General features: G+C 35.4%; 1 protein-coding gene across 1 annotated transcript; it reads left to right on the top strand.

The window, feature by feature from the left end:
* The first annotated feature begins 1,702 nt into the window (after positions 1 to 1,702).
* Positions 1,703 to 24,817, top strand: Gca (grancalcin). The gene is made up of 8 exons (XM_070021920.1): positions 1,703 to 1,822; positions 6,609 to 6,764; positions 15,915 to 15,984; positions 17,508 to 17,551; positions 18,102 to 18,249; positions 19,578 to 19,691; positions 20,250 to 20,308; positions 21,671 to 24,817. Exons 1-8 carry the CDS (start codon positions 1,796 to 1,798, stop codon positions 21,695 to 21,697), a joined length of 645 nt encoding a protein of 214 aa, XP_069878021.1. The 5' UTR covers positions 1,703 to 1,795; the 3' UTR covers positions 21,698 to 24,817.
* The last annotated feature ends 1,116 nt before the right edge of the window (positions 24,818 to 25,933 follow it).

Genomic DNA, 25,933 nt, shown 5'->3' with positions numbered 1-25,933 from the left:
AAACAAACAAACAAAAAAAAAAAAACCAGATACATTGCCAGGAGCTCTAAAGGATTTGATATTTCACTCTATTTGCAAACTAACAAGTTAGCCTTTCTGTCTCATAGAATTTGGCATAAGGCATGGAATTTTTGGGTCAGAGAGAAAGGACTTTGTTAGTCAAAGCACAAGAGGCAACAAGAGCCTAGTCCCACAGGACAAAGCAGAGCTGACCAGAATCTGTTATCACACTGAAGGAAGTCCATATAAGGAAAGCTGTGTCTTAAAAGGGATGGTAGCAATCATATCCACATTTTTGTCTTGGAGAGAAAACTGTCTTTGAAGTTAGATATGCAGAAATGCATGAGACCTGACTCCTAATGTATACAACTGCAATACATCATTAATGATACATTTACCAAAAGAAGATGCACAACCATTCTGACTTTTGATTTAGAAAAACAGTGTAAATAAATCACTCAATCCTTCCTAAGCATTTCTTTGAATATGTGATCAGTTGGAACAAAATTTGGCAATTTGTTCTGCTTTCTAATACCACTTGTGGTACTTTAATAATGTGTTACACATTCTTTTATCACATAAGTTTTGCTATCCTTCTCTTCCAATTTATTTATCCAAATAATTTAACCTTATTAGCTAAAGTATTTTCTACTGTGTTACAGGAACTGAAACTTTCTCAAAAGTAGCTTGGACATTAGCAATCTTCCTTTTCTCTCTGCCTCTTACTGATAACAATTGTTTCACAAGGTCCAACACTTTCTTCCTCTCCAGGGTAGTTGAGCAAGTTAAGTTACTCAGCTTTGCAAGGTTAATTTCTTCTGCTAATTAACACTTTTTTAAAAGACAGCCTTCCATTTTCAAAAAATGTTAACTTATTTCTTCAGAGAAAATGCAAAATAATACTTTTGTCTTTGTTTCTAAGCTAAAAATCCAAGCTTATTAAAGCTAAAGCTACAAAATTTAGAGTTGTCAATCCTTCTTACATAATGAAGAAAAACAATTGAACCTTTAACTTTTTATCAGGCGATTCTTTTGGTATGTATAATTAGGAAACACATTATCAGCATGTAAACAGCCTTTAAAATTTGAAAGTATGGGACATAGATCATACCTGGGACATATTTACACTGCATTTTCAACTTTATTTTAAGGTCAAAGTTGACTAAACATCCTTTTGCTTCATCTGACAACTGTGACTATAATTTATCTACGAAACTACAAATACTAGCCCATTTGTACATTTCTACTACAAGTTATCTTAAATAAAGTGTCAAGGGTGTATGCCTCTGGGGCCTAGCTATAGTCTTGACTTTAAACTTCTAGTGTGACATCAACACTATAGAAGTGTGTTTTGAAACTCCCGGATGTGTTACTTGAAGTTCAGCTACAGTCTAGGAATAGGTTAAAACAACTCATTAACTGGACACGGTTTTGAGTTTCTACAGAGAAAAGAAACTCAAGGAGTTAATGGCCTAGAGAACTCTTCCACAGAGGGTGGGGAAATTACCGCTGAAAAAGCTTCTTGGGTGAGAACTTAAGTTGAGCCAATGAGAGCAAAGCAGGCACAAACTGGGCGCCAGGAGACAGGATGTAACCAATCAGAGACGAGGAAGAGTAAGGTTCGACTCCGGGAAGGGGTGGGCTGGGTTCAGCCAATCAGAACCTGGCAGGGCGGAGCTGGACCCCAGCGGGGCGGGTTGGAAAGGGGCAGCTCTGAGCAGAGGCACCTGCTCCGGACCTTGTGCCTTTCTCCCACGGGACAGACTGAGGTGAAAGAGACCTGCGTCGGAGCCTCATGGCCTACCCAGGTTTCGGAGGATGGGTGAGTCCGGGCCGCTTCGCTGCGGCATCTGTGCTCTCGGGGAGTAGTGACCCTGGGGAGGTGCCACCCTGCGGGTCCACCCTTCCCAGTCAGCATCCTCCCCGGGCAGCGGGCGGTCCTAAGTGGTGTCAGGTCACCACGGGGAGTGGGCCGGGCCGGGCGGGGCCGGGGCAGGCTGGGGCCAGGCCTGGGCCTGGTGGCGGGGCGCTCGGGCTGGGCGGGGGCGGGGAGGGAGGGAGGCAAGGCAGGAGTGGCAGGTGTTCTAGTCCTTGAGGACCTGCACCACCTGTCTTTGGGGGAGTTCAGGCTGTGGCGTGGCTTTAAAATTTCTTTTCTGAAGAGAGAAACAAAACACACTTTCCTTGTTCCAGTAACAGATCCTCTTTCTGATTTTTTTTGGGGGGGGGCATTTCTTGTTTTGTTTTGCTCTTCTTTTTTAAGTTGCTCATGAATAAATTAAGAGGTGCTCTAAACAACTCCTAAACTTTTGTGTTATACCAAGGACCATCTGTTGTGTGTTTCTTTTCTTTTTCCTAGACTTTGTTTTTTGGAGGGGAGAAGATTATTCTTTCTTATTTACTAACTGTCCTACATCACATTGAGATTTATGAGTTGTAATTGTGGGTCATTCCTTTCTGCGAAGGAACCCAAATCTTCAGTATTCGTTACAGCAGTGATCTTCAAAGCCTGATTACACATTCTGGTTACAAAGTGGGAGTGCCCAGTGAGCCATTGAAAGTAGGCAGAGTATAATATGCTTTCTGTTTTTATTAGTTTGCTTTTACCTCAACAGAGAAATTATGCTTTGTTGGTTAAATAAGGAAGTTGAGTTTGGCTTAGAGTAGCTGTCTTAAAACCACCTACTCATCCCTGGAAGTTAAGTGGCAATTATGTTTCAAGGTAATGAATCTCCACATCCTCTATTTGGAGTTACATACTCTACTGAAGCTGATTGGCTTGAAAAACTTTCCCGAATTGTATTTGGCATTTCCCACTTTATCTAGCCTTCATTTGTCCTTAAATTTACAAAGGTACTTTAAAGTGCCTAAGGAAGATAAAGTCTCCTTCAAAGACCAGTAGAGACAACATAAACACGTGGGACTTTAACTTTTTCACCACCTTCTACATATATTCTTCAGATTGAAGCATTGGATTAGAAATATAGTGGCTGGAGTGACAGATTTTTATTGGTAGAAGCTGCTACTTATCCACTCCACTTTTGTCAAAGGAAACAGGAATGTATTTGAACATTTAAACGTTCTTCTCTATTTAAACATAGCAGCTCTTTTCACCTCCTCTCATGGTTATCATTTGTAACTGGAAAGAAAAGTACCTTCAAGCTGCTGAATTACTAGAGTCTAGGGACATGGATTCCTTTAAGTGTAATATATATATATGTATATATATATATGTATGCTGGATTAAATATATGATAGAATTTGCATTGCTAAGCCTGTTGCTGGTAGCTAACATCTGTAATCCTAGCCACTCAGGAGGCTGAGCTCTGAGGATCTCAGTTCTGGTTCAAAGCCAGCCTGGGCAGGAAAGTCTGTGAGACTCTTATCTCCAATTAACCACCAGAAAATTGGAACTGGAGCTGAGGCTCAAGGTGGTGGAGTACTAGCCTTTAGCAAAAAACTCAGGGTCAGTGCCCAGGACCTGAACTGAATTCCCAGGGCTGGCATGCACACTCAAAAATGATTTGTATTGCTTAACTTGGAGCATATTAATGAGGTAGTTAAGCTCATTTAACAATCATGTTAATTACAATCAATATACTCTTCATTGATGTTTCTTCATTTAACAAAATTATAAACTTTTAAGTGTTCATTGCTACATCTGTTTATTAACATAGTTTTATCTAATGTACCACATATTTAATCTACTTAGTAGATACACTTAAATACATTTTTACTTGTTTAATAATTGTTTCTCAAATTTGGTTGTTTTTCTTTTGACTAACTGTATATTAATAAGAATTATAGTTAATGGAATTTTGTTTGATTTTGGTCTCAGGAAATAGATTGCCCAGACATTGTAGGCTCACACACCCAGGAAAACACACACACACACACACACACACACACACACACACACACACACACACACACACACACACACACACACACACACACACACACACACACACACACACACACACACACACACACACACACACACACACACACACACACACACACACACAGCTTGAAATGGAGATGTGGCTTAAGAGCACCAGCCTTGAGTGAAAAGCAAAGAGTATAAGGCTCTGAGTTAAAGCCCAATAATGCCACAGAAAGAAATAAAAGAAATTTAGTTCTATGCATACTTGTGATATATGCTAAGTATGCTAGGGTGATGGATATTTTGAAATGTAAGTTTTACATATGAAAAACTTGGAGGGCTGGGAAGGTGGCTCAGTGGTAGAGTGCTTGCCTTGCATGCATGAGGCCCTGGGTTCAATTCCCCAGCACCACATAAGCAAAAAGAAAAAAGCTGGAGGTGGTACTGTGGCTCAAGGGGTAGAGCGTTAGCCTTGAGCTGAAGAGCTGAGGGACAGCGCCCAGGCCCAGAGTTCAGGCCCCACAACCGGACCCCCCCCCCCAAAAAAAAAGAAAGAAAAACTTGGAGATATTGAAGGAAGAAAAAAAGAACAAAAGGAAAAATGTCAGCTCTGTAAATATTAAAAAAAGAAACATTTCATGTTTGTTTTTTATATGATAGGAGCTGGTATGTAATCTTTATCTATCTACCTATCTGTCTGTCTATCTGTCTATCTATCTATCTATCTATCTATCTATCTATCTATCTATCTATCTATCTATCTTCAAGAACTTTGAGGTTTGTTCTGGTAATAAAGTGAGGGTGAGGTTAAATCTTGATTACTTGCCTCTTGCTTATTCAGTTTCTGACTACTGGGAATTGCTGCAATTTATATATGCTTGGTTTAGTCTTAACTAAACTAACCATAAAAAAGACCAAGTAATTTGAAAATTTTGGGAAAGAAAGCTAAGGACCAAAGATATTACTAAAAATTCAGAAACATAAAAAACAATAGTTTTTTTTTCAATCATATTATTAGAATATAACTGCCTGTCTCATGGTCAGTTTTCATTTACTTGAAGCTATCAAGAAGAAAGCTGAAAGATGAATTTATTCAGGCATCTTGGATTAGCCTTTTCTGGCTAGGGATCCAGTTCTCTGGAAGTTGGTCTCCTCTTCTTCATGGCTCTTCTGTTCTGCAGAACAGAATGTGCTCATCACGTTCTGCAAGACCAAAGCCTGGAGCTGACACAGTGCTTCCTACCCTGTTCTCCCCCATGGAGGTGAAATGTCCATTACAGATTTAGGGGACAGTGCCTTTGGATGGAGGAGTGATAGTTTTTAACCATCTTTTCTTTGATTGCTATGTCAAATCATTGCATTTAAGGAAGTTGGTTTGGGAAATTCAGAAGGGAAGGTAGGTAGGATTTTCCCAAAGATAGATTCCTCCCATAATATTTCCTCCCTGACTTCAGTGAAAGAAAAAAAGAAAGAAAGAAAGAAAGAAAGAAAGAAAGAAAGAAAGAAAGGAAGGAAGGAAGGAAGGAAGGAAGGAAGGAAGGAAGGAAGGAAGAAAGAAAGAAAGAAAGAAAGAAAGAAAGAAAGAAAGAAAGAAAGAAAGAAGGAAGGAAGGAAGAAAGACAGACATGTTGAGCTGTGGCTCAACTGGTAGAGAACTCGTCCTACTGTCGCTACGGGACAGCACTCAGTCTTTGAGGTCAAGGCCCAATACTGACCAAGAGAGGAGTTGGGAGAGAATATAGAAGACACTTCTCTTCTCTCTCTCTGTCTCTGACAACTTCTCATCATTCTTCAAGGATAATTTTTGTTCTGAATGGAATGATGAATAGCCTTAATACTTCTTCCTCCTCTGTACTCATTAAAATGCTGAGTAAAATGATTTGCAAAGGTATTAGAAAACATAGTCCAAGTCCAAAGTGAAAAACAAACAAAAAAAAAAACCATAGCCATAGCAAGAAATAAGTAAGTTATAGCCCCCAAGGTCACACCACCTCAACATGGGGACACAGGTTACTTCTTGCTTGACTTACTTGATGTTTACCAGTTCAGGAAACCTAACTACAAGAAAGGAGATAATACTTCCATTTTTCATTGAGTTGTGAAAAATCAATATAATAGATGGAAAGTTCTTAGGATAGTACTTGGAGTACAATAGCCATATATATTAGTTACTTATTAATATTTTTGCTAGTAATCTTGGTACTTTATTAGCTTTAGAAAAGACTGTTATTAATGGTATAGTCACTTTATTGACTTTTTACTTGTCACTTTTTGGAAAAAAAATCTTTTCTGTCGGACAGGGTGTTTCAGTTTTATGCAACTTCCTCTAGTTAGACCACGATTTTATTTTGTTTACTATGTTTTCTTCCAAGTGTGTGTCTTGGGGCATACATCTTAGTTTAACTGTAGGTGGAACTGTACATGTTTTTATGTGTGTATGTTTCTGCAGTGATGATGCTAATCACATTTAAAAACTGTTCTTCATGTTCTTGTGTTTAGAAGTTTCATTTTTTATTATCTTATTATAGGTAGCATACATTCATGAAACATTACATGAGGTATCTAGTGTTCTTTAGTGAAGGCATTGGTGACTATTTAGTTGGAAGCTTTTGATAACCACACGTGTACTTTTCAGTAGATCTGTAGTGAATATTTGCTTTTAAATCAACTTTGATCAATAACATTTTTGAATTCTCAACTTTCTTTCCTTCCACTCTTGTAGTTTGGAAATTTTAGTGGTCAGATCCCAGGAATGCAGGTAGGACAGCCGGTCCCAGGAACATGTCCACCCCTGCTTGCTGGTGGCCCACCTGGATACACAGCATACTCACACAGCAGTGACCCCATGTGGACCTACTTCACTGCGGTGGCTGGACAGGTAAGATGTTACCATTAGTGCCAAATACCAGTTTGTAAAACTGTTGGAACAGAAATATCAATTATTTTACTTAGTGTACCACTTTAAATATATATGAAATTCTTAGCTAGACAACTATTGTTCTTGAAATTTAAAAGAGCACCCCGAATCACTTCATTTTTAAAAAGGGCTGTTTGTAAGATGTCTAATATGTTGTTTTGATGAGAAGAGGAAACATTTTCAAAGTGAGGAAATGGTCATTTTCTTTACCCATATGCTTCCTGCATTTGGGTCGGTGTGTCTTGTTCCCACTAAAACTCACCTTGACATTTACTTGCCTAGGACATTTAATAGCCTAATATTTAAGAGGTAATTTGATTGAGAGGCTTACCCTCATTGAAAAAAATGAATAGTATTCCTGTAGTTACCATGAGAGTGGATTTTTAAATGATTTATTTACTTCTTTCTTGGAAATATACTTTCTTCCTCACATGACTACTTGACTTTTCAGCTTTTCTGCCAGTGACAGTGTACTCTCATTAAAAGCAGAGAGATGCCCAGGCCTTCATTTCTCCCAGAAAAAAGCCTGAGCCAATGGAATCTGTTTTCCTTATATATTACCAACATCAGGTATTTTGTTATTGCAAGAGAATGTGGAGAAGCCACTACTCTGGCTGCAGTTATTCAAGAACTGGCTTCTTTTACCAGTAGTTAAGTATTTAGCCCAAACTTAAGTACTTAAATACTTTAAATTATTCCTTATATTTGACATTCATTGAGAAACATTCTATTCTCCGTGAATGATTGATTCAACATGAAGCTAAGTAAATATAGCCTGAACATCCTTTTATAGCAGGGAAAAATGAATATTGGAGATCTGAATAACTGTTAGAGACTTTTAGAACAATTAGTACATATCCAAGGAACAATAATTTGGTCTTAAGTTCATTTAAGTGTCTGTATATATTTATAAATGTGCATATATACACACACATATATGTATACATCAATTAAAACCTAAATATATCACATAATATAGTAGTAAATTACTTTAAAACATTATAAATTTGTTCAACCTGAGAAGTTGCATTTTTTCCCAAGTGAAGTTAAATAAACATTTTTTTTGTAATTTCGACTTATATGCAAGCAAGATATAATAAAAAAGAAAACACTGAGATATACTTTCTACTTTTAATGAAAAATCAAGATGAATACTGTCATAATGATATATTTTGGTAATGGGATATTATCAGTTTGCAATACCTTTCGATAAGCTGTTTATAAGCCTGATTTATGTTATGATTAAAAGGGCAGTGTGAGTCTGGCAATTCAAGTTGTGTGAGTTCTGTGTGTGAGTTGTACTTGAACATGTGCAATTATTGTGGTCAGATGAAGTTTTTATTCTTAGTTCTACTGTTTGATGTAACACTACATTCATCTTAAAATGATATTATATACATTATGACATTGTCATTTTTTCAACCATCAGCATAAAGTGTTGAGTAAATATTCGAGATGAGAAAGAATACACTTTATGTGTGTTTTTATAGCCTCCTCATTATGTACATAGATATACTTATATATAAACACACTTTTGTTTTGTCTGAACATATGTGTGTTTGTATTCTATTTTTGTCCATAGCCCATGGCTCAGAACCTCTCCCCCACTCAAGGCATAGAAATTTCTCTTCCTCAATCCAGACCAGATCATAGAAAAATCTAATTTTCTGTACTTAGATGTCTATAAAGAAATTCTGGTCTGATAGTATGTCTTAACACTCTCCTTCAGAGAGCTAACGTACACCTTGTAGGAAGAGATGTTGCACAGAATGCCAAAGGATGACCCGTTCCTGGTTTTTCCTGCTTAACCTGGTAATAATCACGTCTATGCCTTGAAATCTTCATAAAACACAAAGAGCACAGAGTTTAAAGAGTTGGATGAGGTAAGATGTGAAGGCTCACACACAAAAGCAAACAATAAGCTATTCAAGGACAGGGATAATTGCATACCTAACTGCATGAACGGAGTCTACTGCTCTCAGGACCCTTCATATCTTGCCCTGTGTGTCTCTTCAGTGCAGTGATCCCCTGAGTTCTGGGAAGCATTCTAGAAAATTCACTGAACAGGAGGAAGCAGCATGGGAACTATAATTTATAACTGATAATCCAGAAGTGCTGGAGGCCTGGCCTTGGACTATTGTAGGAACTGAATTCTCAGCAAGTGAGATCAGGTGCTGTCTCCCGGTAGATAGTATCAGAGCTCAAGTGACACTGCTGCAGAATTGGCTGCTTACTTTCTAGTAGCACCAATAGTCGTGTATCAGAAATCTGTGTTCACTGCAGTATAGGCAGAACACTATTATAAAGTATCAATTTCTTCCAACTGTTATTTGAATCAAATTCTTATCTTTTTTTCTTTACAACATTTTTACTTGACAAAGTTATTGATAAAGATGTATTGTGTTCATAAAACTTTTTGTTAAATGGCAACTTCTTTGTACAACTAAAGATAATAAAAAGACTAAAAAATACTAAACTATAATAAAACATTATAAACAATCATTTAAAGAATCACTGTTATGCCTTGCTTAATGATAAGAATATGTTCTGAGTCATTAGGCAATTTCATTTTTGTATAAAAATTATAGAATTTACATACAGAAATACCATACCATACATACCATACATACATAGGTCAATCGTTTTACAGTAAATGAAATGTATGATGTTTTGCTGCCAGTGCAATATGGCACACTTTACAGAAAAGCATTAAAATTATTTGAGTTGAAGAAGTACACTTTAAAATGCTAATAGAGTATATAATATATAAGGACACAACTTACTGATATGGTTGCTTATTACCCATTTTCAAATATTATTCATGTACATGACTGTATGTGCCATATCTTTATGTGACTGGTAGTACTATAGATTTGTTTACATAGTTATCACCATAAACTTGTGAATAATGCACATCAAAGTATAATATTTGGTATGTGTAAACACCCACACATATATGTATAGAGAGTCATCTTTTTATTACTATGAAATTCCTGAAACAACTAACTTACAAAGAAAATAGATGACTTGAGCTCATGGTTCTGTAGGTGTCATTTGTTAGGTGGGTTCATTGCTTTGGGCCTCTGGCCAAGGCAGTGCACCATGGTGGGATTGCATAATGGATAAACAAGAAGTCAGATAGAAGATGATACCCAAACCCCATAGTCATCTTCCAGGACATACTCCTATGAGTTGGTGACCTCCCACCAGGTCCCATTTCTGAAAGTCCTACACCTTTCTACGGCATTACCTTCAGGACCACTCTTTAAACAGATGAACCTTTGGGGGGACATTCATTCAAACCATTGCACTAAATGATAGAAAAATTTCAGCTTCATTATTATATTATGGGTCCATTTGCCACCTACTATGTGGGCTATTATTGATTGAGAAGGTACTATGTGGAAAATGACCATATAATTCTTGTGATAGTGTGATACGGATGTAAAAGGAAACACATATTACAAAAAGGTAAAAGAGCCATACTACATTCAGGTAATAGTAAAAGTAGCATTTTATGTCAATCCTACATTCAAATTGTAGTAAATGTAGCATTTTATGTCAATGCTACATTCAGGTTGCAGTAAAAGTAGCATTTTATGTCAATGGAGAAAGAGTAGATTCTTTTAAATTAACTATTTGAAGCAATTGATTAACAGTTCATTTAACAATAAATTTAGCTCTTTATGCTATATCATATGTAACCATTTCGGACACATTAAAGAATTACTTCTAAGTCCCAAGGTATAGTTAGGTAGGAGTGAGATGTTCTAGGGTACTCTTTTACAGAAGGGTGATTGTATATAACAATAATACATTGTGCATTGGAAAAAGTGAGAAGAAAGTATTTTGAAATTTTATCATAAAGAAATAATAAATGAGCCAAGTGCCTGTGGCTCACACTATAGTCCTTGCTACTTGGGAGGTTGAGGTTATTAGGATAGAGACCAGCTGGGGCAGGCAAAAGGTTCACAAAACATCTTCACAGTGAATAGCTGGACATGGTGCCATGTGTCTGTTAGCTTAGTTACCAGGGGTCCTGAACATATGAACAGCTTACACCCAGGTACTCATCTGGGCCCAAAGAGACCCTATCTTAAAAATAACCAGCGAAGGAAGTGGAGCTGTGGCTCAAGTGGTAGAGTGCTCGCCTTGAGCTGAAGAGCTAAGGGACAGAGCCCAGGCCCAGGCTCCATGACTGACCCCCCGCCCCCCCAAAAAAAAACAGCAAAAATTAGGTTTGGAGGTGTGACCCAGTGGTACAGAATGCCAGTCTAGCAAGTGCTGGGACTAGAGTTCAAACTCCAGTACCACTAAAAGGTAGGGGGCTGGGAAGGGACTCAGTGGTAGAATGCTTGCCTTGCATGCATGAGGCCCTGGGTTCAATTCCTTAGCACCACATAAGCAGAAAAAGCTGGAAGTGGCACTGTGGCTCCAGTGGTAGAGCGCTAGCCTTGAGCTGAAGAGCTGAGGGACAGTGCCCAGGTCCAGAGTTCAGGCCCCACTACCAAAAAAAAAAAAAAAAAAAAAAAAAAAAGTAAATGTAGGTAAATTTAAGCGAAGTGTATATATGTGATATCGAATATAAATTGTACATCAATTAAGATAAACAAAGTAAAGAGAACTTATATTAGTGTTTGTTATTGAGATGAATGAACTTGTCTTTTACTGTTTCTTAGTATATGTTGTAACACCTGTTCTATTTGTTTCTTGGTACATAAACATTTCTTAGAAGAGTGATAAACTGAGTTGTGGTTGTTAATAAAATATTTGAGAACACTATATTTACACATATTTATATGTTTAACAATTATCAAGGGAAATGAGAACATTTTTGTGGGCATAGAATACAAAAATAGGGCCGGGCGCTGGTGCCTCATGCCTGTAATCCTAGCTACTCAGGAGGCTGGGATCTGAGGATCGAGGTTCAAAGCCAGCCCGGGCAGGAAAGTCCTTGAAACTCTTATCTCCAATATACCACCAGATAACCGGAAGTGGCTCTGTGGCTCAAGTGGTAGAGCATTAGCCTTGAGCTGAAGAGCTGAGGGACAACGCCCAGGCCCAGAGTTCAAGCCCCATGACCAACCAAAAAAACAAACGAACGAACAAAAAAGAATATGATGATAGATTCATGGAAACTGGGCTGGAGAGATTTTGGGAGAAAGATCTACATGTAAACCACATGAGGAACTTGGGACTGAACATCAGACAGGCAACATGTAAATTGGAGATGTTTTGGGGAGAAGCTTAATAATGAAAAAGGTCAGGAGACAGTGAAAAAGGCACAATAAAAAGTCAAGGGCCAGAATGATGGGAAGATAGGAATTCATGGTTGATTCTTCTAGTTCCTATCTCTTTTTAAAGTTTTTATTTATTTATTTTGTGTCAGTCCAGTCCTAGGGGCTTTGAACTCAGGGCTTAGTCTCTGTCCCTGAACTTTTGTGTTGTACCACTTCAGATATAGCTCCATGCCTGGCTTTTTTGCTGGTTAATTGGAGATAAGAATCTCATGAATTTTCCTATTCAGACTGGCTTTGAGCCATGATCCTTACATATCCATACTTATGAGTAGCTAGGATTACAGGTGTGAGCCAGTGGCTCTTTTATAATTTGTTTTTTTAGTAATGGTTAACGAACGAGGAGTGCTGAAGTAGGTAAATTTCACAGAATTTGATGACATTGAAGTTTGACACTCCTTCACCTGAGTATTCAATAAGTCCCTTTACTTTCCTAGGACAAGAAGTTATTCTGTTTTTTTTTTTTTTTTTGTCGGTCATGGGGTTTGAACTCTGGGCTTGGGCGCTATCCCTCAGCTCTTCAGCTCAAGGCGAGCGCTCTACCGTTTGAGCCACAGCACCACTTCTGGTTTTCTAGTGGTTTATTGGAGATAAGAGTCTCACGGACCTTCCTGCCCGGGCTGGCTTTGAACCGTGATCCTCAGATCTCAGCCTCCTGAGTAACTAGGATCACAGGCATGAGACAAGGCACCAACTCCACCTTCTGTTTTGATTATCCCAATCCCACTGACAACTTCCTTTTTGTCATTTCTTCTATGGTGGAAACTGAAATTTTCTAACACTCTGACACTTGTGTGGTTACAAATTTGCTATTGACCTGTCCCTTGAGATGTAGGTAGTATTTCTTTGGGATGCCCTCAGTTCCCAAGTAACAGGCATTTCTTGAAGGTTATTCTGGGTTTCTTTTGATCTCCTTCTTCCTGCCTGGAAGAAGGACTCAAGATAGGGAGGTCCAGTGGCCATATTGTTACCTTGTTGTAGTGACTTTGTGACAAATATTGACAGAGCATGTGGAAAACTGCAGAAATTGAGGACATAATTAAGTTGCTATATGTTCTGTTCCACTCAACCCCATACTTCCCTTATAAAACAATAAGCATTTAGTGGTTCACACCACTGTAATAACATATTCTGCTGTTTTCAACTTTATGCAAATCTAACTGCTAAATTTATTATGCCTGTCTTATTTGTAAGGAACTCTTAAACAGTATTATACTGATAATCAGTCTAGCATCTCTACTTGGCAATATTATGAATCCATTTAATGAAAATAAATACGTGTTAACTGACCCTTTATATCTGCGTCATAAACTTCTTAACTATCTCAACATTATAAGTAGCAATACTAAGTTGATAGTTGATTATTTAATTGTTGATTATTTGATAGTTCCATTAAGTTTTGCTTTATTGGAAAAATTGCCTTGCACTACTGACCTATCACTGTCAGATAGGTATTAGAAATTACCAATATTGATAATTCAGAATGATTTCAAGTGGGTGCCTGAGTTCTCTCAGTTTCAAATTTTGGCTTAAATATTTGGATTATATTCTTTCATGTATTGACCTCTACTTGGGGTCCAGGAAGACAATCAGATTTAGTTGTTCTGGTCATATGAACTCATATGTGTAACTCTATTCTTTTTGATGCTCTTCAGAATTAATAATGTCCTGTCAGAAATGTTCAATTAAAGGTGCCTGTATTACATATGAATACATTATAGATTAATATTATATACTCATTATACGTATGTGCTAATATATTAATACTTATTAATTTATAATATATGATGATGTTTTCTGAGCAGTAATGATTTAATAATCAGATTATAGTTGGAAATTCTGGTCCCTTTCTCTCTCCCTCAATTCTGCTTCTCTCTTACTCTTCCTCCCTTTCTATTTCCCTCTGTCCCTCACTCCTTTCTTTCCTCCCTCCCTCTCTCCCTGGCCAACAAATATATACCACACATATTGCTATGCCAACAATTTCAACTTCAGTGTGTACCTTACTTCTACTTCTTTACGTAGCTACACTACTGTAAGGTAGGAATGAAGCAGGTACTCTTGTTTTATTTATATATGAGTAAGCAAACTCAGTGAATTTGAACTTAAAATGTTGTTCCCTATCAGCCTAATCATGGCAACTAATTTTTATGAATTATCTATTTAAATCTTATTTAATTAGAAACTTCAGTCTTCTGCTAATGCTATTTACTGTACTTGATCATAATCATTACTAACTGGTAAATCAAAATTATGATTTAGGTTTTTTTTCTGCACATTTAGGGAAGCAGTGCTTATTTCTTAATTCAGATATTATTATAAAATATATGAAGTTGTATGCTTCGAGAATGTTTACACATCTGGGTAAACTACTTTCAGTAAGAGTGTTCAGAGGTTTTTATAACTCTCAAATTCTATGAAAGCACAAATAAATGAATTTTCATTTACTGGATTTCATTTCAAATTTCTAAGTATAATTTATATTTGAATGAGAATTTCTAATATTTTAAGCAATGAATATTGCTTAAAACTGAATATTGAATGTTGACACATAAGATTTTTACTTTTTCTTTTGTCTATTTAAAAATGAACTTTTTTGATTTAAAAATTATAGTTCACTGATGGTAACATAAAATATTTTTGTCTAACGTAAATGGAAAAATGCCATTCTTTGTGAGGACTAATAAAAAGTAATTTCCTACTCTTTGTTTCTATTTTAACAGCTTGAAAAAAAAAGGTCTTGAAATTTACTGTTTCAATTCAACAGCAGCCTAGCATTGTGTTTGTCATTTCCCTGAGATGGTATTGACTGTGGCAGCTGTCAGACTTAATTAATAGGTTTTTAAGAAGTGTTGATTTCTGCTCAGAACACATTAGAAGTATATCTATATATATCTATCTATCTCTATATATATCAGTACTGGAGTTTAAACCCAGGGCCTCAAAAATACTAGGCAATGAGCAATGCTCCCATCCCAAAGTATAGTTTTCTAACTATTGAATTTAAATTGAGTAGCGATTACCGAAGATTCTCTACACAAAGAATATTGTAAGAATTGTCTGTTGAGATGAATATGTCTCAGTAGTTTTAAATTTGAGTTAGAATCATTGGAGTTCTTTCTGCCAGTTCATTAACAAAGATTCATAGTGTTTATAAGGATTTTTAGCCAAACTTCTTTTTGGTTTTGAAGCATGTTTTAAATTGGTCAGCTTGATCCTTTCTCACAGTTGTTTTTGCATTTGTGGCAAACTATGTGATACTTGCAGTGAATGATTTTACTATGTATTGGTGAAAAAATAGAGATCCTATAGTGAGATCAGTTAATAGGTTTCTTTTCTATTATGACATCTTGCTTGTTTAGAAAACAAACAAACAAACAAAAAAACCCAAACAACTCCTTTTCATTAATTCAAACAAGAATATTTGAACAGTAATCAGGAGACTGGCAAGATGCATGCTGACTGAAAAATATTCCTGGAGGTCTTAATGGTGGTGGCAGACAAGATATTCTTCTGATCTTATACTTAAAGCTTCACTGTATATAGTTTTCTTTTGGAAATAATATTCCAAATAAATGGGACACATTTAGAGACTTTCCTGAAAACATTTAGTCCTTTTTCTAATCTTTTAAAAGGAAATACAGGGACTTTCACAAGACACAGTTTTGCAATATAATATGACATTGTGCTTTTTAGAAGCAGAGAAAATGATTCATTGTGTGATAATCTGTAATATGTCTTCTTGGTTGATACTAATCTCTAGAATTTTGCAGTTGATGGTAATGTTTTGAACAATACATATTTTTTTTAACAGGATGGTGAAGTGGATGCTGAAGAACTTCAGATGTGTTTGACCCAGTCTGGAATTAGTGGAACTTATTCTCGTGAGAACATATTTTCCTTCTTTTTGTAATTGTAGTAGGAATCTCATTTCTAATTCGTCTATCCCTGTACTTAAATCAATTAAAAATTGTAACACTTATAGGTGCACATAGTTTGATGCATTTAATGCGTTAAATAATTGTAAAATGACTGTCATCTTCCCAATATTTGCCACTCAGTAATGTGAAAAAGCTCTGGAAATTTTTTTTAGTTAATTCTTTTTAAATTTGCTTCTGGACCTGAAAATATTATACTTGTATTATTATATGTTTTCAGTTTAATACTTATCAGTTGATGTTATACAATGAGTATGAAAATGACAATTTGATATTTTTTGATTAGGTTGTGGGGCTTGAACTCTGGGCCTGGGCACTGTCCCTGAGCTCTTTAGCTCAAGGCGAGAGCACTCTACCAATTGAGCCACAGTACCACTTCGGGTTTTTTAGTGCTTAATTGGAGATAAGAGTCTCACAGACTTTCCTGCCTGGGCTGGCTTTGAACAGTGATCTTAAGATCTCAGCCTCCTGAGTAACTAGGATTACAGGGGTGAGCCACTGGCACCTAGCAATTATGAGATTTTGTAAATCCCATTTATTTATTTTTGAGAAAGAGTCTCCTATCTAGCCCAGGCCCGGCTCTACCCATTGTCTCCTGCATCAGTCTCAGTGCTGGGATCGTGAACTTACAGGCATGTATGATCATGCCTACTTTAGAACTTTTAATTCTTTTCATCTTAACATCATCCATCCCTCCAGTCTACTCAAGCAGGTTCTATTCTCCCATCCTTGCATTGTGGTTATAGAATAATTTGAGTTGGATCAGTAAAAAGTATTTATATCATTTTTTTGTGATGTATGTACTGTTCCCAACTATGTGATGATTATGATGATGTGCTGTTATTTTACCTTTTTATAATACTTTTTTTGTTCCTTAAATTGATAGTGTTAGATGTTGTTTTTCATCACCCTGATGTGCTCTGTGTTCTCTCATTCTTTCACTGCCTTTCATCTCACATTCTTGTTTACTTTGCTTACTCATGACTGACACTCTACTACTTGTGCCACACCTCCAACTCAAAATTTTGCTAGTTAATTAAAGATGGTATGGTGCAGACCAAAGATCACAAATCATGAAGAATTAGAACACACAAAGGAGTAGCATTTGAAGATATCAGAGAGGTAGACAAGGGCCAGATCATAAAACCCTTCAATGTCACCTTAAAGAGTTTAGGCCAATGAAAGCCAAACTTAAATCTTACTTGCCATTTGTGGTAGGGAGAATGAAACTTTTTTCTTTAATACTTTTATCATAGTAATTTTCACTTATTTTATTATTGTTCTCACTAGATATGAGTAATTTAACAATACCTTTTTGTCATATTTTACTATAATTGCTCAATGTTTGATAATGTGCTGATCATAGTGTATGAATCTCAAAATATTTTGTTTTGAAAATGAACATTGTCACAATTTTCTATAGGTGAATTTGAGTAGATTCCAATTCAAATATCGAATTTATTTTATAGCTTTCAGTTTGGAAACCTGCAGAATCATGATTGCCATGTTGGATGTATCCTTGAATGCAGTAGACATAACTAACATATAGCGCTGTTGTTTTTTTATTTATTCTTTGTTGTTGTACCATGGCTTCAATTCTGGGCCTCATGATTGCTCACCCTAGGCTTGCTCGTTCATGGCTGCTGTTCTGACACTCGATCCATTACTACAATGACTACAGCCAGTCCAGATTTTTGTTGGTTATTTAGCAATGGATTCTGGTCTTTAGTGCACAGGCTGGCCTCCACCTGGTATCTCATCTCTTAGCCTATTGTTTAGGTAGGAATGACACAGACATGAGTGATTGATGCCAGGCTGGAGATACTGCTTTCTAAATATTAAGGCATTCGTTAGCTATACATGCCCATAAACTAGTAAGCTAGAGACTTTAAAACATTTTAAGGTGTGTTTGAAGTCTGGAAGGATCCATATTTAAACACAAATCTATTCATACGGTTAATTAGACTAACTTTGCAGAAGAAGACTTAGTTTTCAGTCAGTGATGTGGAGTTTGGAGTCACATTTCTTGAGTAACTATACTTATTTTTATTAATAAAACTCAGAGAGATTATACAGGAAAAATGGGATTTAGTGAATTCAAGGAGCTTTGGGCAGCTCTTAATGCCTGGAAGCAGAACTTCATGGCCATAGATGAAGACCGAAGTGGGACAGTAGAGCATCATGAACTAAGTCAAGCCATTGCTGTTATGGGTAAGACTAATTAAAATACTTTAGGATCTGTGTAAGCTATCTTTGTTCTTTCAGCAAATAAATCTTAATTACTTCAATTTGCTAAGTAATAAAAGAATATATTTTTCATCAACAGTTCAAGGTTTAGATATATTCTAACTGAAGACCTTAACAATATGATTACTACTATTATTATTACAATCACTTTGGTATTAAGGATTGAGTTATGTTAGGCAGATGCTTCCCTACTGACCTAAAGGTAATTTTAACTGTCCATAGCTACAAGATAATATTTTAACTATGAGTTTTTTTTAAAGTGATCTTCTATACATTTATTTGTTCTGAAAAAAAATTTTTTTAGTATAGTTAATGTATTTCTTCAGTTAGTACTTACCATTTGAAACCTTTTGTAACTTGGTAGAATTTCAATTTGGAGATCAAAGTCCATCTCAGTCTCTGAGGTTTTTGTTTTTTTATTTGTTTGTTTGCTTTTGTGCTGGTCTTGGGGCTTGACCTGAGGGGCTGCACGCTATCTTTGGGCTTAAGGCTAGAACTCAACCTCTTGAGCCACTGCTCTACTTCCAGCTTTTTTTTTTTTTTTTTTTTGAGGCTAATTGGAGATGAGTCTCTTGGTTTTTCTTGCTAGGGCTGGCTCAGATCTTCTGAGTAGCTAGGATTACAGGTGTGAGCCTGTAAAAAGTTAGTGAGGAATAATATTTATCTCTCCATCTCCTTGTTTTGTTAAACTAATTTTATTAGTGTACATCTGCAGTACAAGAGGGTCCATTGTCTTTCACACTCAAATAAGCAAATTGATCCTCAAATTCTTTTCTTTTTTCCCCCCAGGGCTGAGCACTGAACCCAGGGCCTTGCATGCGCTGGGCAGGCGCCCTACCGCTGGACTAAACTCCCAGCCCCCAATCCTCAAATTTTTTTAAGCTATAAAAAGACACTTCCAACAAGAAATACAGGATTTGAGAGAGTAAAGATTACTAACAATCCTTGTTGTTATACTCTGTAAATAGTATAACGATTTAAGTATTACAATGTTAAAAACCTGTGAAATACCTCTTAACCTCCTCATTTCACAATTAAACACAAAAAAATAAATTATTTTCTCAGATTTGAATTTATTACAAGCAAGGTTTTTCTACTGTAAGTACCTCAAAGCAGTGTTAATAATGAAGTTTTTGACATATTATTTTAAATATGAATATGTTTTTATAATATATTTTTATAGATGAATGTTGAAAATTAATATACTTACAAACAATGTTGTAGTGTTCTTGTGGTATTTAGTTTTAGAAGTTTTAACTTGTCAATCTTTTTTTTTTTTTTTTTTTTTTTAGGATACAGGTTGAGTCCTCAGACATTACATGCTATTGTTAAACGTTACAGCAAGAATGGCAGAATTTTCTTTGATGATTATGTTGCTTGCTGTGTGAAGCTTCGAGCATTGACAGGTACTGGTCATTTAAAAGTCAGTTTACTATTGTGTAGCTGTTTTTCTTTAGTAATTTCTCTGCAAGTTTACAATAATGTTGTTATCTTTGTTTACTGTTAAATCTAGAGTTCTAAGGCTTTAAAATTAATGAGTATAGATTGTGAAAATTGTGATAGCTATGTTTTAGAAATTTTTCTCCATATCTTAGTTGCCTAAAGCAGTAAGTCACTTGAGACTTATTTGAATGTGAAATTATTTAGTCTTTATACATTATATATTTGAAATTAAGAATTTTAAACCAGGCATCAGTGGCTCATGCCTATAATCCTAGCTACTCAGGAGGTTGAGATCTGAGATTGTGATTCAAAGCCAGCCCAGGCACAAAGGTCCGTCCCTGAGACTTTTACTTCCAATAAACCATCAGAAAACCAGGAGTGTTGCTGTGGCTTAAGAGGTAGAGTGCTAGTCTTGAGCTGAAGAGCTGAGAGACAGCACCCACGCCCAGAGTTCAAGCCCTACAATTGGAAAAAAAATTTAAAAAATAGATAATATTTTTAAACTATTTCTTTGTTTACAGATTTCTTTAGAAGAAGAGACCATTTGCACCAAGGCTTTGTTAATTTCATATATGAGGACGTGAGTATCCTGCTTAGCACTTTGACATTAATACTCTGTTCTAAATGTGTCCTTAGTTATCAAAATATATAAGAGGTTTGACTCAGGTGGCTCATATCTATAATCCTAGACTGATCTGAGAATCCAGGTTTGCAACAAGCCTGGGCAGACAAATTGGAGAGACTCTTATCTCTTACCAGATAAGAGGAGGTATAGCACGTGAGGTAGAGGAGGTAGAGTGCCAGCTGTGAGTATTGTCTAGAAGCTTAACTGCTCGCTGGAGACCCTGGGTTCAAGCCTCTGCACTGGCACACCAAAGGAAAAAACATGAATGAAAGATATTTAAGTGATTTGAGGTATATTACTATAAATAATATATTTTCTATCCCATATTATTTTCTATACTTTTCAACAAGGTACAAATATAAGATTCAGATTGTTATAAATACTAATACCAAATTTGCTTCATATAAAATTTAAATATATCTTTAAATTTTATGATAGGATTTTTTATTGTTGTTGGTTGTGGGGCTTGAACTTGGGGCCTGGGTGCTGTCCTTGAGCCTCTTTGTGCTCAAGGCTAATGACTTACAACTTGAGCCACAATGCCACTTCCATTTTTTGAGTGGTTAATTGGAGATAAGAGTCTCCTGGGGACTTTTCTGCTCCGGCTGTCTTCAAACAGTGATTGCTAGATAATCCAGCTCATGAGTTGTTAGGATTTTAGGCATGAGCCACCCATGCCTGGCTTTAGAATGGTTTTTGACAGTCATGATTGCAAACATTTTTAAGGGGAAAATATTATTTATTTTAAGAATTGTTTACTTGTAATGAAACCTTTTCCAAAACAGAGAGGATATTTTAAACTCTGAGAAATATAGTTGTTTTTTTTGTTTTTTTTTTGTTTTTTTTGGGTCAGTAGTGGGGCCTGAACTCTGGGCCTGGGTGCTGTCCCTCAGCTCTTCAGCTCAAGGCTAGCGCTCTACCACTTGAGCCACAGCACCACTTCCAGCTTTTTTCTTTTTGCTTATGTGGTGCTGAAGAATTGAACCCAGGGCCTCAGGCATGCAAGGCAAGCGCTCTACCACTGAGCCACCTTCCCAGCCCTAGTTGTTTGTTTTGTATTTCAACGTGATTACTTTGAACCTGAGCCTGGTGTTTTAACTGGAGCTGTAGGAAAAAGTATTTCACTACATACTGTGATGGTTCAGGGCTTTTGTTATATTTACTGATGGAAGTTGTAGGATCAACTACCCGACTGGTATATATATATTGGCTTAAAAACCTGTAAAGTTTTAAAGTTTCGATTTTATGGTAGAGTTTTTATGGAATGTAATTAAACAATTTTGTGCTTTCCATATGATAATTGTATTCACGAATTAGTTTTTGCAGGGCACTATGATGATTTGAATGCCTAAAATTTGAAAGCTCCAGAAATACTATGAATCCTTTTGCATGGAAGAAATGAACTGGACTTCCTTAAATAAAAGGTTTGGGGCTTTTTATGTTTCTACTTGTTAATAAATCTCTTCTCGTTCTGTATGTTTTTACTATAAAACACAGTTAAAAGCAATAAAAGATGTTTTAATTGATGTTATTTCTTTTGCAAAAGTTATCACTGTATAAATATCACTAATTGCTATCAATATTGCTTAACCTTAATTTTTTAACAAAAATAGAGGATTGTACTCATACAAAAGATTGTATAAGAAGGCAAATGATAAAAGCTAGATTAAATGATTTATTTGAAAATTATAAATTATATATTTGAATTTTTTATTTGTAGTTGTGGGTATTTAAGAGTCAGAAGTATGGACTTGGTGCCATCTTTGCAATAATATTTGTTTTTTGCTCACATAGTCAGAGAAAAGCACACTGTAAGTATGCCTATAAGAAAGAAAATTATATAGCTCCCCCAAATTTATACTATTTTGAGTCTAGTGCATTTTTTGGTGCATAGTTTCCTTCAATGTACTTTGTCTTCTGTGGAAACAACAAAAAAAAGAAAGTGCTTATTGCTTAATTTTGTTTGTTTTGTTATTTTGAGACAAGGTCCGCCCACATATCCCATATTAGTCTCCAATTCTCCATCTTCCTGCCTCAGCCTGGTGAGTGCAAAGATTCTTCATGTACTTCACCATGCCCAACCAAAACGTTCTCAAATAAACAGTGTTTTTCTCCATATGCTATTTCATTAGTGAAAACAGAGATAATCTAAAATATTACTTTATTTTAAATCTTGAGTTTTGTGTTTTGGAGATGATGCACATTTGCTGTGAAATGTGAGCATTTAAATTTGTTCTGATAAATTCTAACACTGTTAGCCTGTAATTTCAGCTGTTTATAAAAATTTAAGAATCACTTCACTTAAATTTTCATGAATTTTAAGTTTGGTTTATTGAAAAACATCGGTTAGTGTTTCTGATTTGGTAAAATTCTTGATTGTATCTGTAAAGTTCTTGATTGTATCTGTGTCATTTAGGGTATTAAACACAAGAAGGTCTATAGCATTATTTCTGCTTTATTTTTTCTACAGAAATTGCAAAGCAGAATCACCAAGTTCTTAGTATTTGAGATCCTTGGTATAAATTGTGACACTTAATTTAGTTTATATCTTGGCAGTCACCCTAAGTCTTTCTTAATGTAAAGTTAATAAACTACATTTTTTAGATACTGCATATTTTTCAGCTAAAAATGAATACAAATGAAGATAATTTTATTATGATGTGATAAAATAATATATAGTTTTTATGAACCTCCATGTTTCTTGAGAATGAAGGTGGATAGCTGTATCTTGGCAAAAACCTTTTACAAATATACAGGATTTTAAATCAGGTTTTGCTTTTAAAGTCTTAGAAAGGGAGTAATGTAGAGTCCCTCTGACATTGATATTATTTTATAGCATCCTTGCCATCAAAATTGCTTGGTCAGTTATATAAGAAGGGGTTAGTACATTATATACTTGTCCTCTCTGGATGTTGTTTATAGACTTACATATTAACTTAACATTAACTTGGCCATAAAATATATCCCTTCTAACTGAAAATTTCCTAGGAAAAAATGGTAATGTAGTGTAAACACATAGAGTACTATGCATGTTGTTGAATGGTGATGGTGTGACTCCAACAACCTGGCATTTCAACTTACAAGTGCTAAATTGTCAGTAACATAATATTATTCATAGAAGTGTCTGTGCCATAACCCATCTTTCTTGAAAGATGTTTCTTTGAATTTTGGTCTTAGGAGATCTGTGCAGCATTTTTATGGCCAAACACCTAGAAGTTACACCTCCCCCAAGGAGGTTTAATAAAGTACACTAGCACATAGAAACCTAAAGTTCATACATTCATGTGGGATTTTATATGGCCCAGCTTATTTATTACAAAATTTTGATCATTCAGCCCCATTTTTTTGGCCAAACTTGAGTACCATGATGATCTAATCAGACAATTATTGTATATTTTTTGTTTGTTTGTTTGTTTTTTTGTTGGTCATGGGGCTTGAACTCTAGGCCTGAGTGCTGTTTCAGAGCTCTTCAGCTCAAAGCGAATGCTCTATCACTTGAGCCACAGCACCACTTCAGGTTTTCTGGTGGTTAATTGGAAATAAGAGTCTCACGGATTTTCCTGCTTGGGCTGATTTTGAACTGTTATCCTCAGATCTCAGCCTTCTGAGTAGCTAGGATTACAGGTGTGAACCACTGGTGCCCGGCTTATTTTACAGTTTTAAAATGAACAACTTTCAAGCACTTAAGTATAAATGATATTTTACCAAGATTTTTCTGTTGAAACCTGGTTCATTTTTTGGACGCTTTTAGATAAAGATTAAGGGAAAAATACTGCTACAATGTGAAAATAGGATTAGTTTGTGCTGGCTAACTCATACCCCACTTTCCTTATGATAAGGTAAATTATCAAATAATGTACACTCTTAATGTATAAGTGCTTTTATTTATACAGTAAACATGTTTCCATGTCATTTTGAGATTTTTAAAATAAACATTCAAATAGCTTGCTGTAAAGTTTGTATCATACAAAATTTGTTACGTATATGCTATCATGATGAGAAGCTTCACTTCAAACAATGGTGCATTAATTTCCCTAGATCTAAAGGATTGCCAAATGATTAAATATCAAGTATTGCACTTCTATTTTGAGTGGCAGTTTACACATTTCAAATTACATCATGGGAAAAAGTCAATACTATGTGAATAATCTTAATTTGGTCCACTTAAATGTAATTTTAACGAATGTGCTCATTAGTCTATTCTAAGCATGCACCCAGAAAAAAAATAGTAACAAAAATATAGTAAAGGTATATATTTATTTTCATAAAATGAATTTATTTACCCTGGAATAAAGTAGAATTTGTTTAGATAGTTTAAACTCTGTGCAATTAAAAATAACAAAAACATCAATTTGTGATTATTTGTTTAATTAAAATATACAGATTAAGTTTACTTGCAAATTTAGGTAGTTACTAAATCAAAAACCTTTTGTCAGAAATGTGCTTTTCTATTTCCTATGTTTAACAAATAAATGATATGTTTTTTCTTTATATTTAAGTTTCTAGGAAATTGACAGAAATAAATTTGTTAAAAATCAGATAAAACCATTCTGTTGTGTACCATTAAATACTTCTCTTAGGTTAATACATTCTTTTCCTTAAACTTTGAAATGTAACCAAAAGTATTTTTCTCTTCCAACTTGTACTAAAGTATTTGTGTTAATTTAATTGTTTCTATGTGAATTGAACACATCCACATAAAATAAAGGCATGAGTATCACCTAAGAGTATATTTAGCATATATACATAGTATGAGATGATAAAAACAAAAAGCCAATTGGAACTTCTGCTGTAGTAATGAATGCAGAGATTTTAATTGAGATCTACTCAAATCATTTACGGTCTAGAATGAGATCAAAACAAAGTATCTGTCCAAATATTACATTTAAATTGTTATCTAATTTAGAATACTTAGCACAAAACTACTTTTCAGGTAAATTTTGGGAAATTTAGAAAAAAATTTCTGATTCATGATCAGCTCACTAATGAAACACTGTGCTTTTAATGATTTCCTGTCATGTCACTTCCTACTTGTTTTGAAACATGTACTTTTCAGGCATATAAGAAAAAGTGATGTATGTATTTAACTTTCATTTTATACAAGTAGCGTGATAATATGTATCTTTGTGTATCATTTTGAGATCATTCAAAACTCAGGCTTGCTTCTGTATATTTGACTGTATAGTAAAAAGATATGGGCAGCATTCCTACCTACATCACTATGGTGTGCAAGAGAGTTAGGGATAGGGCTTGTGCCTATGTGTTATTATGCCTTCATGTGTGCTCCTTTAGTAACACTTGTAAAGCTAATAGAGATTAAGACCAATAGAGACACGTTTTATACTTAGAGACATATATTCATATGTCAATTTGTGGTTCTGCTACATTGTAAGGGTTCCCAACTTTTCTTTTAAGCATAAAAATAAAAAGACTTACAGCTACATGCACATAATTAATTATTTCATTTTAGTTGACTGTATTAATCCTATTTTCTCTGATTATGGAACTTTGAAAAGATAATCTGAATGAACAATGCTCATGTGATGGCTCCAGAAATATAGTAATTAAAGAATAATATTC

Source organism: Dipodomys merriami, unplaced genomic scaffold (genome assembly GCF_024711535.1).
Source record: "Dipodomys merriami isolate MVZ:Mamm:240054 unplaced genomic scaffold, mDipMer1.0.p SCAF_1, whole genome shotgun sequence".
Taxonomy (NCBI): Eukaryota; Metazoa; Chordata; class Mammalia; order Rodentia; family Heteromyidae; genus Dipodomys; species Dipodomys merriami.
The sequence above is the reverse complement of the archived record's forward strand: the minus strand, read 5'-3'. Positions and strand labels throughout refer to the sequence as shown.